The following is a 15767-nucleotide window of genomic DNA, read 5'->3' as shown; positions in this document are numbered from 1 at the left end:
TATACTGTATATATATAAAATATACCATGGTTTGATATCACTAATAATAATGTTTTATATACACAGCAGCGTGATGCCCTGTCCTCCATGACGTCACAGAGGTAACTCCCATGGGGCAGCCCTGGGAGACCGGCCTCCCGGAAGTCTCAGAGGCACGGCATCGCTCCTGCACGCTGAATGACTGTCTTTTTATTGTCTCACTGTTTGTTTTAAACTCTTGCACGGCTCACATGCAATGTACCTGTTATCTGACCTGATGAAAAGACCGCACAGGTCTTGAAACGTCGTCTGTCTATGTAATGGAACACTTGGAGCACCTATGCTTTTACTAATACACAGCTAAACCAAACCCAATTGAGTGCCACCTCTTATTCACATGCTGGATACACATGTGAGACCACAGATATATATATATATATATACACATACATACATATATACATACACACACACACAGGATGTCGATCCGGCACTCCCTGCAGTGTAGCAATGATTCCTGGGTGCCTTTGCCAGAATCAGATATGTAGCATGCAGGTAGGTCCCATACTTGGTAACATACCGCACGGCACTCCAGGGGTTTGGTGAAAACAAATTTAATTTAATGCAACAGTTTCGGAGCGCTAAGCTCCTTTATCATGTAACCTGTATGCCTGATGAAGGAGCTTAGTGCTCCGAAACCTTTGCATTAAATTTGTTTTCACCAAACCCCTGGAGTGCCGTGCGGTATATTTCCAAGTATGGGACCTACCTACATGCTACATATATATACAGGGCTATTTTTGTACAGGCTTCAGCAGGAACTGAGGCCCTTATTCTAGTTCACTCTTTCTGACAAAATATTTCTTAGATGGACAAAACCATGTGCACTGCAGGCAGAGCCAGATTAAGGTCTAAATGGGCCTGGAGCTGAAAATTATCAAGGGCCTATTATGCGCAATAATAGGGGTTGTGGCCAGCACCTAATAATGTGGGGGGCGTGACCAGTGTTCTGGTTGGGTGGTCTGCTCATGGGTGTGTCTCTATTTTTGTAAATACTTTTAACTAATTATATATGCCTGGAAAAAACAGGGGGCTGACATAGGAAAAATGCAGGGAGATAACCAAAGGTGCACCCGCAGGATGCCGATGTCCTAAAATACTTGCGGGGTGAGGCGGCACTCCAGTCAGAATAAAATAGTGTGCCGAGCGTAGCAAGGCACCGTGCCCTCTGCTTGGCGAGTGCAGCGAACCCGAAAGGGGGAGCGATCCACAGCCCCCCCTTGTTGGCATTGCGGCAGTCGGGAGTCCGGCGTCGGTATTTCGACCGCCAGCATATCATACCGGACCCCATATATCCCGTAGACAAATCATGCAACACAATAGTAACCCCTTTATACTGAACACACCCCTTTATACTCTTACACATTATGCCACATGGAATGAGAAAAAAATTCACACTGACTGAGCCAAAATTCACACTATGGTTCACGGATTGAGTCAAAATTCACGTTAAACCACACAGATTAAGGCAAAAATTCACATTCTGCCACATGGATTGAGCCACAATACACACTATACCAAACAGATTGAGCAATAATGCACAATATGATTCATAAACGGGCATTGCACGCCAAAGGTGTGCATTAAAAATTACACCATAATATCCATTACATGTTAAGCCACACACCATAATATCCATTACGTATTAAGCCAAACACCATAATGCCTATTAAAAATTATGCTACATAAGTGCTGCTTACCTATATGCTCATTGCCAGGGGTTCCATGCTCATTGCCAGAGTTTCCATTCTCATTGCCAAGGGGGAATATATGCTTGTGGTAACTGAGGGGCAGCCGCCGCCAGGCAGAAATGACAGCCATTGACAGCCGGACAGAGAGCAGGGGGCTGCCCGGCTGTATTCAGAGCAATGTAGGTCCCAGCTATTTGATATAATACCCCTTTCACACCAGAAAATGCAGGGATTTACCCAGGAATATTGACCCAGGATCATGCAGGGACATTCCCGGATTGGCTCCTTTTACACCAGCCTAGTTCCTGCATTTTCCGGTGTGAGGAGGAGAGAAAACTACCCTCCCCCTTTAAACAGCCAGCTATATCTTCGGAACCAATTGACCCATTTACACGAGGGATTCAAATTATTTTCAAATGAATTTGGTCCTGTGAAACTGGGCCATTTGGTTCCAGAGAAATCTGTCCTCAAACAACATGAACAACCATAAAATTGCATTTCAAAAATGAAAAAAAAAAAAAAAAAAATCGGTTTACACGAAATATCTCTAGAACCAATGACCCACATGGACCAGCCTGGTATCAGATTGAAGGCCCAGCAATTTGGGTTAGACTGAGATCAACCTTGAGCTTCTGTGATGCCGTTGGAACCAGGTGGGAGTCGGAATTTGTGGGTCTCATGTTATCCTATGGGGGAAACGTTCCAGGTTTGCCTGGCAGTATCTCCGGTTCCCGGGGGGCTAGAGACGCGGGGCTGGGCTCGTTGGAAAGCCCTGACCCTCAGCTACAAAATGGGCCTATTTAGAGAGTGGGCCTGGAGCTGTAGCTCCATCAGGCCCATTGTTAATCCGGCTCTGACTGCAGGTGAGGCAGGTGTAAAACACCACCCAAATCTAATTATCTCTGCACAAGTAACACCTGCCCCACCTGCAGTGCACATGGTTTTGTCCATCTAAGAAATATTTTGTCTGAAAGAGTGAACTAGAATAAGGGCCTCAGTTCCTGCTGGAGCCTGCACAACAATATCCCTATATATATATATATATATATATATATATATATATATATATATATATATATATATATATATATGTGTGTAGATGTGCAGTTTCAGTACCTGTCTTTCATCTGCGGTGTCTGCGCTATGTTTGAATGATTTCATATGTTTGACCAACACTATAATTTATTAATTTTAAAGACTCTGCTTTTCATTTTTTGACCTAGATTCTCTACACATTCCTACAACTGTCACCTGGCTCTCTGTTTGACATATTATGAACATCTGGGGCTGTGTGCAAAATTCCTAGAGGCATCCATATACCAGTGAGCCTGCTCATTTGATTAGGCATAAAATATGCATATATGCCAAAGGTATGCACATACGTGTTTTAAGTAGAAGCTTGCACACTTGGGATCACACTTAAGGAAATCTCAATCCCTTGCTCACATTTATTTTAAAATCAGTTTTTATTAAATATACTTAAATACAGAGGTATCAGGGATTATCCTACAAATGCAACACAATTTAGCGCTCACTTTTACAAACAGGATTTAATTGGGTACTTGTATAGTTTCACAGCGGCAGTATGGCCGCACGCTACTTCCGGGTTGCGCTCGCCACACTTTCTAAAGAAACTCCATGCCAATGTGGATAGTTCATACCCCCACTATCCATGTTGGCATGGAGTTGATTTTAGATGGTGTGGCGAGCATAGCGATCCACCAAGCCCGCAGCGTGGGCGAGCGTAGCGCGCGGCCATGCTGCCGCCGTGACACTAAACAAGTACCTTTAATTGCAAATATATACCTTGTAAAAGGGCTGAATCAAGCAAAGTATTAATTAACTACACACACATATATATGTGTGTGTGTGTGTGTGAGTGTGTAAGTTTCGAAGGACCGTGGCACTCGTGGTGAAACATGACACTGGCGGAGGTAATCAACATTTCATTCTTCTTTAGAATCTCATCAGGATACATCAGGATATCTGTAACTCTCTCTGCACATGTGACATCCGCCCCACCTGCAGTGCACATGGTTTTGTCCATTAGAGAGAGAATTTGCTTATGCAAGTGAACCAGAATCAGGCACAATGAATACCCAGCATTAGCATCCATAACCAATTAGTGAGTATATAATGTGTGCCCAACAAATACATCCTAACCCACTCTTCAGTGGACCAGATAAACGCCATATGTAGGTCTAAAATCTAAAATGACCATAAAGAAAAAAAAAGAATAGGGAATAAAAATGCCCCAAAAAATAATGTGGGAAATTTACTAAGATCTATTTCTTATAAGATGTTACTACGGGCAACCAATCAGAAACCTTTATGAGGTGCAGTACCGCCAGTGACCACTAAAGGTTACTCGAAGGACCGAATTACTCCTTAATAGAAGGTGAAACCAACTTCCTGGATATGGACAGATGGAGCTGTGAAGACAAAGATTGGAGGTAGGAGCAGATAGGCACGAGTGCCGGATGCGGGGGGGTCCACAACCCCCATAGATGGGAGAATAGAATAGGTGGCGAGCATAGCGAGCCACCGTGCCCACAGCGTGGCGAGCGCAGCAAGCCCGCAAGGGGCTTTGTTGTGCTCACCATGCTGTCTGAGTCCGGGCTAATGACTGTCGGGATCCCGACTGTCGGAACACTATACCACACCCGATAGGGACTAAGCCGTTGCTTTGATGGGCTTTTAACTAGTACTTTATTACAAAAACCTCTTCAATAAGATTATAATTAGCTTTATATTATCAGAAGGTTACAGTGTGATTTATTTTATACATATCTTTAATTTATACATTGTAATTACATACTCGCCCCTCCCCCACCCCCACATACATCCTGTATGTGGGGGGTGGGGGAGGGGCGAGTATGTAATTACAATTAAAGATATGTATAAAATAAATCTGTAATTTTCAGTGCACATTTACCAATGATGCCAGGCAGGGCCGGCTCCAGGCCTACTAGCAACCCCCCCATGTGTGTGCGCTCTTGGAAAAATGGGCATGGCCTCACAACTTTATAACACATACTGTATGCCCCTATGGTGCCAGTTATAGATATGCCCCACAGTGCTGCCAATTACACATTGGTCCTGATTCTGGTTGACTCTGTAAGCTGCAAAATCCTAGAGGACCTGCCCCGTGGCTCACTGAATCCCTACCCCCTGCTGCCGCCATATCCCCTTGTATGTGAGACGATGTGTCACAAAGACACATCAACCCACATGTCTCGCTGGCATAGAAATCATTTGATGGACGCCAACCATCGAATGATTTCTTCATGCCACCCAAATTTAAGTCAGTGGAGACTGACTTATATTTGTGGGCAGCGGGACGAAGACAGGACGGGCGGCTGACATCATGTGACGTCGCTGGACACTGCAGTAAGTAAGAAATTATGGTTGCGGCGTAATTGGCAAAGTGCAAATGGTAACATACAGTATGTGACATGAGGAGGGCATATACATGATAGAGTATGGCATTCCCTCTCCCCTCATGCCAAATGTACTGCACTAAGCTTCAAAAAGTGATAAAGTGGAGAGAGATAAACAAGTTTAGAACTTGGTTATAACTCTCAACTTTATCACATTTTATTTCATTATTTTATTTATTGAAAGGCTCATTTATAATATGTATGATTCAAAGTGGGTTGGATCTATAGGTGATGTAGTAGGAAAGGTTATATTGTCTCAATCTGATGTTCTAAAAATGACAAGAAAAATGAGTTTCAATGTAATCAGATATCATAGACAACAACACTCAGATTAAGCAGTTATTTGTAGAATCGGTAGTAAACATTAATCAGTGGCGCCGAGAGGGGGGGAGTGGGTACTTCTTACCCGGGCCAGTTGGAGGGGCCCGGGCCCTGCTCCCCACTTCCCTGTAGCAAAGAGCCGGGAAGTGTGGAGAGAAATGACATTCTGCCACTGCAGCAAAGCTTCTCTCCCTAGCCCAGCACGCGCTGCACAGCGCAGAGCAGGGGTGAGAGAGGCAGTGCCAGCTTATCCCATCTCTCCCTGTGTGGATATGTGATCACACCTGCACCACCACCCCCCCCCCCCCCCCCTGGTATCCACACTCCCTCCATTTTACCAGGGCCAAGACAACCTGTCGGCGCCCCTGTCATAAATGTCCCCAATGTTTTTTTAGAGTTTGTAATTTTGTACACTTAACAGTAAAGTCACGGAATGTAAACTAACCATTAATCTACTGTATCTTTACTGGTCGTGGAAGTCTTCCACAGTAGCAAAATATGTACATTTCAGGTGCAATTGAAATAAGACTTGAATACAAAATATAAGGGGAGGTGATTTAAACCTTTAAGAGAGACACTGTGGAGAGAGGTAAACTACAGATCAGTTAGCATCTTATAATCACTTTCCAGGTTGTGTTTGAAATATGACAGTTAAAAGCTGATTGGATGGTATTTTATCTCTCCAAACTTTGATAAATCTCCACCATAGTCTTATAAATACAAATAACTCAGCATGTCTGTTTTGCAATCGAAAACCACATTGCCAACAATCAAGATCCACATAAGTTAAATATTTAAAATTTTAACATGCTAATTACACAACGTGGTCAGCCTCGCAACTGTCAGGATGCTTATGGCTACAATACCGGCTGTGGCATCCCAACTGTCGGAATCCCGTCATATTCCTTCGATAAGTATTAGGGTTAGGGCTAGAGTTAGGATTAGGGTGCAGGCAGGGTATATAAGGGTTAGGCCAGAGGGAAGGTTAGGGTAAGCTGTGGCGGACAAGGGTTAGGGTTAGGCTGTTTGAGTGGAGGGTTAGGATTGGGCTGCAGGAGGGGAGGGTTTGGGGTAGCCGGCGTGATGGGAGGGTTAGGCTGAGGGAGGTGTGGTTAGGATAAGGCTTTAGGTGAGGATTGTTATGATGGGTGTGGATTGTTTGATCAATAGTGAAAATGTTGAGGACTGTTGGCAAACACGTGAAAAAGATCAACATGGTTTAGGTGGACATGTTCACACGGTCAGCACTAGAAACCGGTCGACGTGTAGAAGGTCAACATGGGGAAATGTTAACTTGAGGGTTTTTTTTTTTTTGGGGGGGGGGGCGGGGGGTGTCTATACTTAGAAATATAGACATGGACACCGTAGGAGTGTATCGTGTAATGCAGCCAACCAAGAACCTTTGCAATCTGGTGGACCATTATACAATAGATAACTCCAATTCGTATATATCAATGGGGCACATGTATTAAGCCTAGTGAAGAGATAAAGTGGAGATAAATTAGGAGATAATTCACCAGCCAATCAGTTATGTTTGAAAAATGACAGTTAGAAGTTGATTGGCTGGTGTGCTATCCTTCTTCTACTTTATCTCCACTTTATCTCTTTACCAGACTTAATACATCCACCCAAATATGCTATTTCCCTATAGATTGTAAGCAGGCGAGCATATTAGTTATTATTATTATTGACAGTTATTAGAGTAATGTTATATGATGCAGGTGATCATTTACTTGACAGCTGGGGTTTATCACTTACATGGAATGTTATAGGACTCTCTGAAGAAGCCGCTGAGAACCAGAAAAGGCGGGGAAACGCGTTAGAGTACAAGTCCACCGGCAATATACCTAAGCGGACCGTTACCATTGATTACACTGTGACCAGCTCTCCTGAGAACCATACTCCGGATAAAGTTGAGAATCTGGCTAATCAGCGCCATCAACTGGGAGGACAAGACGTAGCAGCACAAGGTCATCTGTAAGGTACCCATTATTGTCTGGCCAGACGTAAAAAGTTAGTTAAACTCCATCCAACTACTAACAAATACTGCAGTTTACCATATTTCTAATAACGATATGAAAAATCCGGGAATGCACAGTGACTGTCAATAACATCATATGTTTTAACAGTACTAACCTGATATTAACCAACACTACCAGGATTGGATTACAGTTAATACAACCGGTTGTATAATCCACCCCCTCTATTTTTCATATTTTGTGTTTTTATTGTGTTTTTACTTATTTTTTTATTTCTGTATTGTACGTATGTAATTGTAATAAATTGTTGTTTTTTATACTCCAGTTGGGTGCGCAGCTCTATTTTTCTATGTTTTTCCCTATAGATTGTAAGCAGGCGAGCAGGGTCTTCCTACCATTTTCACGGTCTGTAACTACCCAGTTTGTTTTATACAGGTTATGCGGATGCAAGTCATTACGGCAGCAGCCATAGGGCTTGGAACATTTTTAGGGGCGAAGTTGGGCTGATTTCAGTGAAGACTGCAAGTTTGAGAGCCACTGCTGGCATTAAAATGTCAGGCAATAGAATAGGGATCATCAAGCCCCTCAGAGCAGCAGTTGAAAAGTCAACTTTAATCATATTAACTCATTAAAGTCTTGTTACTCATTCAGAAGAAATATGCAATCATTATAATTTCGCCTTATGGTGTCTGTCAAGGAAATAATTTATACAGAAATCCCGTAAATCTGTTAGAGTACATCGAGGTGTTTGCAGAATATCATGCACCCTACTGTATGAAACCATATGTTGGTTGTAAATAAACCTAAAATGACTGTGAAACATAATTCACTTGCTGGTTCTTATTGTTAGAAATGAGACCTCATTAAATCAATATAGGTATAGAACAGGCATTTTTTAAAAATATATATAAATATTGCAAATAAAAATATAAAACATTCAAATTTATACATACAAAAAAAACAGTTTTAACACTTACGAACAGGGAGTGTCTGAAAAATTTCAATTTTGCTATATTCTCCTTGTCCTTTACCATTGACAGCAGCAACCCTGACTTCATATGTTGTATTGGCCTCTAAGCTTCCCAGAACAACAATTGCTGCAAAAGAAAAATAAATACCGTTAAATTAATAAAAGCCATGAAAGTAACACACACCCAATAAAAAAAAAAAAAAACATTTGGAATTATCACATAAGAAAAGAATGCAAAAATGTACTATCCAATATTTTCACAGCATTAAAAGAATTGAAGAGGCGGCTGGATAAAGGTGTTACTGTATGTGACAATTTACTGAATGATTTGTTATTTTTTTAATGAATGAAGGTGTTATTTTATGACCCAGGGATCATAGCAACAATGTTATTTCAAAATGTGAGCGCTCTATTTACTGATATATTTTATGTACAGTATAAAAGTGCTACTGTATTTCTACTTCTTAAGATCTAATAATTATCTTTAACTGAAAATCCGGTATCCTGCCAACATTTATCAGGGATTGTGCGTTTGGTGGTTCAGGCTTGGGGGGCCTAATAGTTAATTAATGTCTGGATACTTTTTAGAGCGTTACCTAATTGAGAGACAAATATTTGATAAAGTTGTATAAAGATAGCATAAGCAATCTTAAAATATGTATAGAAAAATAAAATCTACTGTATCCTCTATCTTGTCATTTGCAAAAATAGAAGTAGCCTCTGAACTGCTTGATAGTAACATCACTGCTCTGACTTGAGTCCCCCTGACAGAGTGGGGACTTGAGTACAGTATCCCCTGCATTGCCTCCATCTGGCTGTGCCCAAAGCATATTCTGAAAAAAGTTGACCCCAGGGCCTCTATAACACATGACATCGGTAACTTATCCTGGTTAGCAGATCGGTAACTTATCCTGACCCATAAATGGTCAATTGTACGGACAAAAATGGACAATATTAGTATATATTAATAATGATAATCTTTCTAAAATAGAGATACAGGTTGAGTATTCCATATATTTAAAAACAGAAATATTCCAAAAACCTTCTGAATATTCTACCCCCCCCCCCCACCCCCGGCTTTTTTCATACTTACCACGTCACCCGGCGCCCAAGGGTCAGCTTTGGGATCCTCTTCAGCGGCATCACCGGTGTGCCTGCAAACTCGCACAATGCACCACTGGGACCGCAGAAGAGGATCCTGAAGGCCGCCGTAGATGCTGGGGAAGACCATGGATGCCAGAGGACCATCGGGGCACCACCAGGGGATCAGGTAAGTATGTTAAAAAAATATTCCAAAAAACGGAAAAATCCCTTATTCAAAATTCTCATGGTCCGGAGCATTTCGGATAAGGGATAGCCTTTTTATTCAGCCAAAACACTACATAATTTAATTGGATACCTCCCTAAATATCTCAGTTTAGCTGAACATAACATACAGTAACACCTTCATTCTTTTGCCTAGTCAATTTTAAGATTTCTTCATTTAGCAAAAAAAAATTGATTATTTTTATTATTTTATTCCTGCCCATAAACACTGGGAAAAAAAACAGACTTCATTAAATAGAAATTCCATTGGGTATATTAACCTATTAATAAAGATTATTAATCTAACAACTAGAGAACAGGAGAGAGAACATGATATGCTTTGGAGTGGACTGTGCGTTCTTGGTAACTGTAAAACAGCCAAAGTGTGAAATTTGAAATTCAACTCCTAATAACGTAATTCAGCACACAGCTATAATGTATTCAAGAGTGTGATTTCGGTGACGGGCTCTCATTTGATTTTACAATTAGCTACGGCATTTAGAATTCATATTTTGTACGATTTCATATGCATGATGCACATAGAATCAGGATAAGTGGTAAAATACATTTTAATACTGCTTTACTCTATTGGTCTGCTAAAAAGCATGGAGAAGAGTCATTTGCTAAGGGCAGAAGGTCTTTTATATACAGTTACACACAATCATTTCTTTTAACTCTACCTATGCAGTACTTTATTTTCCTGCTCTCACAAATATGGTCATTATACACCCAGGGCCTTCTTAACAACATAATAAAACTTGCCCCTCGTGCATTCCCCAGTTGTCTCTTCTCATGCATTCATAGAGTGCATGACTGTCATCACTCTGATTGGTGGAAAGTGCCATCCACCAATCAGCTCTTACTGTCTGGCTGCAGGCTGGAAGTCTTTTCTGCTCTCTTGTTTGACCACCACCCACCTCTGTTCATATTGAGTAGCCTTGGGCAGCTGTCATGTCTTGGTGAGCCAGGCCCGTGCAACTAGGCTTGCTGTAAGTATCTTGGACACTCAGAGTCACAATCAATAGTGACAATGTAGACTCACTAGACTGTAGAGATTAGTTTAATCATTGATCACCATTGATCTATGTGCAGCTGAGTATGATTCGGCATATGAAGAGCAACAATACAGTTGCCGTGGTCTTTTCACACCAAGTTCCATTGTGGGTCACATAAGATGCAGATCGCACCCAGATGTACAAGTGTTGCATATCAAATCTATCAGTGTAGTGAAACAGTTTTGACACATGTTTGTGTGCAGAAGCTTCTCGGTATGCAGCAGGACTCAATTGCGTCAGGTGTATCACGTAGCATTGCGCATTGAGACTCAGTGTATGAGGACTGTATGCTTCCCGTTCAAGCATCGACATGCAAATACAATCTTTGGGGGGATAAACATTGCTGTGACAAGAACACATAAAAGATGATAACATAATATAGCATGATAAGACAAAGGCTTACAAAGAATCTTACAGTAGAGTGCATTATCCGAGCTTAATAAACACAGCACCACCTACTGGTCGCCCAGTGTAACTCATGGAAAACTCAGCCTGCAGCTGTTGCCATACTCCTACACCACCTGTTACTGTTCCTACATTCACAATAATACACTTGTCATCTTGAAATTAGTGCCATTGGCATGCAGTCAAGAATCTGCCTTCCGAGCATTTTCTTTCACTCTTTTTAGTAATTATTCCCATTTGTATTAGAACACATGAGTAGACCATTGCCGATTCCTTCAGCAGTAATACTACTTCCACACATAAGATCCTCATGACAAAGGTCAAGTCCTGTGAAGAGGTTTCTATTACTCATCACATAACTTGTTCAACCAGAAGCCATGTACCAGCAATAGGACAGATTAACTTTTTGATCTTTTTGAATAGATCAGTGGGGTACATTTACTAAGATGGAAGTTCTATTGAAGATGGAATGTTGTCCATAGCAACAAAACAGATTATACTTCTTATTTATTTAGCCCCGTCTAGAAGATAATAGATCTGATTGGTTGATATGGGCAATGTCCCATCTTCAGTAGAACTCCCATCTTAGTAAATTTACCCCAGTGAGTGTGGAAATGTTCTCTGTTGCTAACTTTCCTCATGTGCCATTTCTTGCATTTATAATATGCTCTCATCTCATCTTTTTTAGATTATTTAGACAGGACTGCAGAGGAGACAGAGGGCAATACACAGGGTGACAGAGGGAAATACACTGGGTGACAGGGTTATACATGGGGTGACATTGGTGCATTCACAGAATGAAAGAGCAGCATACACAGGGGGACAGAGGGGCATACACAGGGTGACAAAGTGGCATACACAATGTGACAGAGGGGCATACAAAGGGTGACGGAGCAAAATACACAGGGTGACATAAAGGAATACACTGGGTGACAGGGTTATACATGGGTGACAGTGGTGCATTCACAGGATGAGAGTGGCAGACATGGGGTGACAGAGGAGCATACACAGGGTGATATACACAGGGAGACAGAGGGCAATACACAGGGTGACAGGAACGTACATAGGGTGACATACAGTACACAAGGTGACAGAGGGGCATACACAAGGTGACAGAGGGGCATACACATGATGACAGAGTGGCATACCCAGGGTGACATACAGATGGGCCAGGCTCAGCATTGCCACCAGACCGCCAGCCGCTGGTGATCTGGTGGCAGGGGACAGGACATGGACTCCAAAGCATCTCACAGGCTCGCATGTTCATTCTGAGAATTGGGTATGCAAGTGTCTCAATGTGTGTGCGCCCCATTCTGGTGTGGGGTGACGCATGGTGGGCAGCGTGATGGGAGCCGATCTGATAAGAGCGGCTCCATCGGGACAGAACAGGACAGAGGATGACAGAGGGGAATACAGAGGGCGACAGAGGGAAATGCATAGGGTGAAAGAGGAGAAAACAAAGGGTGACATACACAAGGTGGCAGAGGGGCATACACAGGGTGACATACAGTACACAGGGTGACACATAGGTTGACATTGGGACATACACAGGGTGACAGATGGACATACGTAGGGTGACAGAGGACCATACACAAAGTGATATACATAGGATGACAAAGGGGCAGTCAAAGGGTGACAGTGGTGCATACACAGATTGACAAAGGAGTATCCAACAGTTGACGGAGAGGCATACACAATATCACAGTGGTACATACACAGGGTGACCGGCTGTCATCTGGAAAAAACTAACATCTGGAGCACAGGCCCATGTGCCCCCCCTTTTCCATTTATGAAGACCACTACTTGTAAAACTGTATAACATAACAAAACATGGAGGATTACATAAGAAATACAGAAATTAAAAACCACAGTGCCATCTACTGTTCCTACAGTAGCACTGCAGATATTGCCAACTGGTAGCACAGCTGAATTTTAATCTAAATTGCTGTGTTAAAATAAAAATAAGAATGTTAATTAATATACCTATGGGTAGTATAGTGGTACAAAGACAATGGACACAGTGGAGTAAGAAAAAAATCAAAGGGATGCAACAAATGAAAATAAGAAATATATTATAGAAAAGAAAGAATGGTTGCAGAGTGGAAAATACACTGGGAGACATTGTTAAAGCTATATATGGGGAGGTGTATCAAAATTCAGAAAGAGATATATCAAATCAAACAGGAAAAAGATACAATATGGAGAAGATGGGCCTTGACTAAGAAAAATAAAAATGTAGGGGTAACAGGTTAAAAGAAAGATGATGAACCTATAAATAGTATTGAATTAGTAAACACAGAGAATAGGGAAATTAAATGTTGTATATGTAAGTATATTAACCTAAGTAATTCATGGTGAGGTGTTACAATGCCTTTTAGGAAATATTCTTACTCACTTTGAGTACCATGCGAATGGACAACTTTCCAAGTATCTGAAGACACTTCTTTGAAATCCATTTGATAATGGTGAATGGGAACCCCACCATGTGAATCTGGTTTGTTGAAAAATACTTTGGCATATGTTTGCGACAGCTCTATGACTCGCAAACCATGTGGACTGGACGGCACATCTATGGGATAACACAATTTGTTATACAAGTACATTAACATACATCTATAAAAGTGTGTATGCATTGAGATGGGTATGCAGTCAATGGATAGACAATGTCTAGGTCTACCACTAATGATTGACAGTGACTATGTCGATACCATAAAAAGGGTCAATGTGGACACTGCCAAAAGGTCAACATAAGCTTATGATTGACATAGACAAGGGCAACAGTCAAAAGGTCGACATGTGTTTTTCATAATTTTTTTAAGTGGTTTTTCAAACATTACTGTCCAAGTGGGCATAAAGTGGGAATATAATAGTGTGCCGAGCCCAGCAAGGCACCGTGCCCATAACATGGCAAGCATAATGAGCCATGCAAGGGGACGCAGTACATATACAGTATACGGTATACATTTCGACTTATGATTACATAAACCCCCAAAAAACAGGAAAAACTCTTGTGAACCGTTTGACTGTTGACCATGCCTCTATCAACCATAAGTTTGTGTTAACTTTTTTCCAATGTTGACCATAGTATGTCAACCCTTTATTTGGTGTTGACGTAATCAATGTTGACCATTAATGGATGACCCAGTGACTGTCACCCTAGACATTGTCTATCATCTTTACCGTAATCAATGAGATGTTTCATGTATTCTGTAAAACAGATTAATATAGTCAATTGTGCATACTTAGCTGTTTGCATTAAACAACACAAAGAATAGAATTTGCAAAGCTCAATGAGTAAGATGCTTTGATTTTGCACTAGTAAGCATCAATTGTTTTCCAACCATTTCAAGGTTGCAAAATCTAGTGCTTGGACAAGATGAAAATGTCTGTTCTCTATTGTTCCAAGTCCATTGTTAAAAAATTAACTCTGGAATGTGTAAGGGCCTCACTTTAAAAAGAAGAACAGGTACAAAAGCTACAGAATTCAACACCTGGTAAAGTGTTATTAAATTGCTGGGGTTCAGATTCATAAATGTTTCCACACAATACAATGGTATACATTTTTTAAATAAAGATCTCTGTTGTCCTCCAATTTAACCACTGATTTGTAAAATTCTCGAAAATTACATCTTTGTAGCTACATCTTTGCAACTAACATTCATATATAAAATAAAGATTAATACGATTGACTCATAAATAATAATAATAATTGCCAATCTGTCCAACTGTATGAAACACCAATTGTAATGAATTTTTTATTTTATGAATTAAAATAATAATTGATATACTTTATTTTTAAAAATACATTAATAAACAATGTTCTGTTATTTTCCAATAAAAGTACTAACAATGCATACATGTAACAGATTTCTTAACTACCTTAACTACTATCAACAAACAATATAGTAATTGAATATGTGTATAATGATCCAGTATTTAAAAGTATTCAAAAAGTTACCAGCTTTACAACCAATCTCTTTATTTTATTAGTCACCAATTGATCAGTAGTTTTATAAAGAGAAAGCATGTGATTGGATGTGAACTAGAGAAGGCAGCATATGATTGGGTAGTTGTGAATTGTTCAAACCTTACAATCTCTTTGACTAATATTGTATACTAGACGATGAGAACACAACATGTGGATACAAAGCTATTGAATATACAGTATGCTCCAAATATTCCAAATATAAAATTGGTTATCTCGGAAGTAGATTTCTTTAATACATATTTTTAAAATTTCAAATTTTAATTTTTAAGCAATCACAATGTACCTACCAGCCAATGTTAGTATGTATTCTTGAATTCTTGATCCTATTGAATTGATTGCTGTGCAATTGTAGCGTCCAAAGTCATTGTCCGATATTGGGGTTATCTTAATAAAAAAAATCCACAACAAATATAATATTAAAATGTATTATTATATATATTTATTTACCTATACAAATAGCCAAGCAAGATAAGAAATAAAAATCTAATGACGATCATAATTTATTCTTCATTTGGATTTCTTTTCTTTTCCTACAGAACTAATTAAAAATAATTGCAATTAATGAGTGCTTATT

The 15767-nt window shown here is 40.4% G+C and overlaps 1 protein-coding gene across 3 annotated transcripts in view; it reads right to left on the bottom strand.

Annotated features, from left to right (window-relative positions):
• Window positions 1-15767, bottom strand: part of NCAM2 (neural cell adhesion molecule 2) — a 344278-nt gene that overhangs the window by 125936 nt on the left and 202575 nt on the right. For all 3 annotated transcript variants that reach the window (XM_083171879.1, XM_083171880.1, XM_083171881.1), the window contains 3 exons: window positions 15481-15577; window positions 13601-13774; window positions 8448-8567 (listed from right to left, as the gene is read on the bottom strand). In XM_083171879.1, the coding sequence (XP_083028005.1) occupies window positions 8448-8567; window positions 13601-13774; window positions 15481-15577 (391 nt within the window). The remainder of the gene's footprint in view (window positions 1-8447; window positions 8568-13600; window positions 13775-15480; window positions 15578-15767) is intronic.

This window comes from Crinia signifera, chromosome 2 (assembly GCF_055691185.1).
Source record: "Crinia signifera chromosome 2, ASM5569118v1, whole genome shotgun sequence".
Classification (NCBI taxonomy): Eukaryota; Metazoa; Chordata; class Amphibia; order Anura; family Myobatrachidae; genus Crinia; species Crinia signifera.
This window is presented reverse-complemented; position numbering and strand designations above follow the sequence as displayed.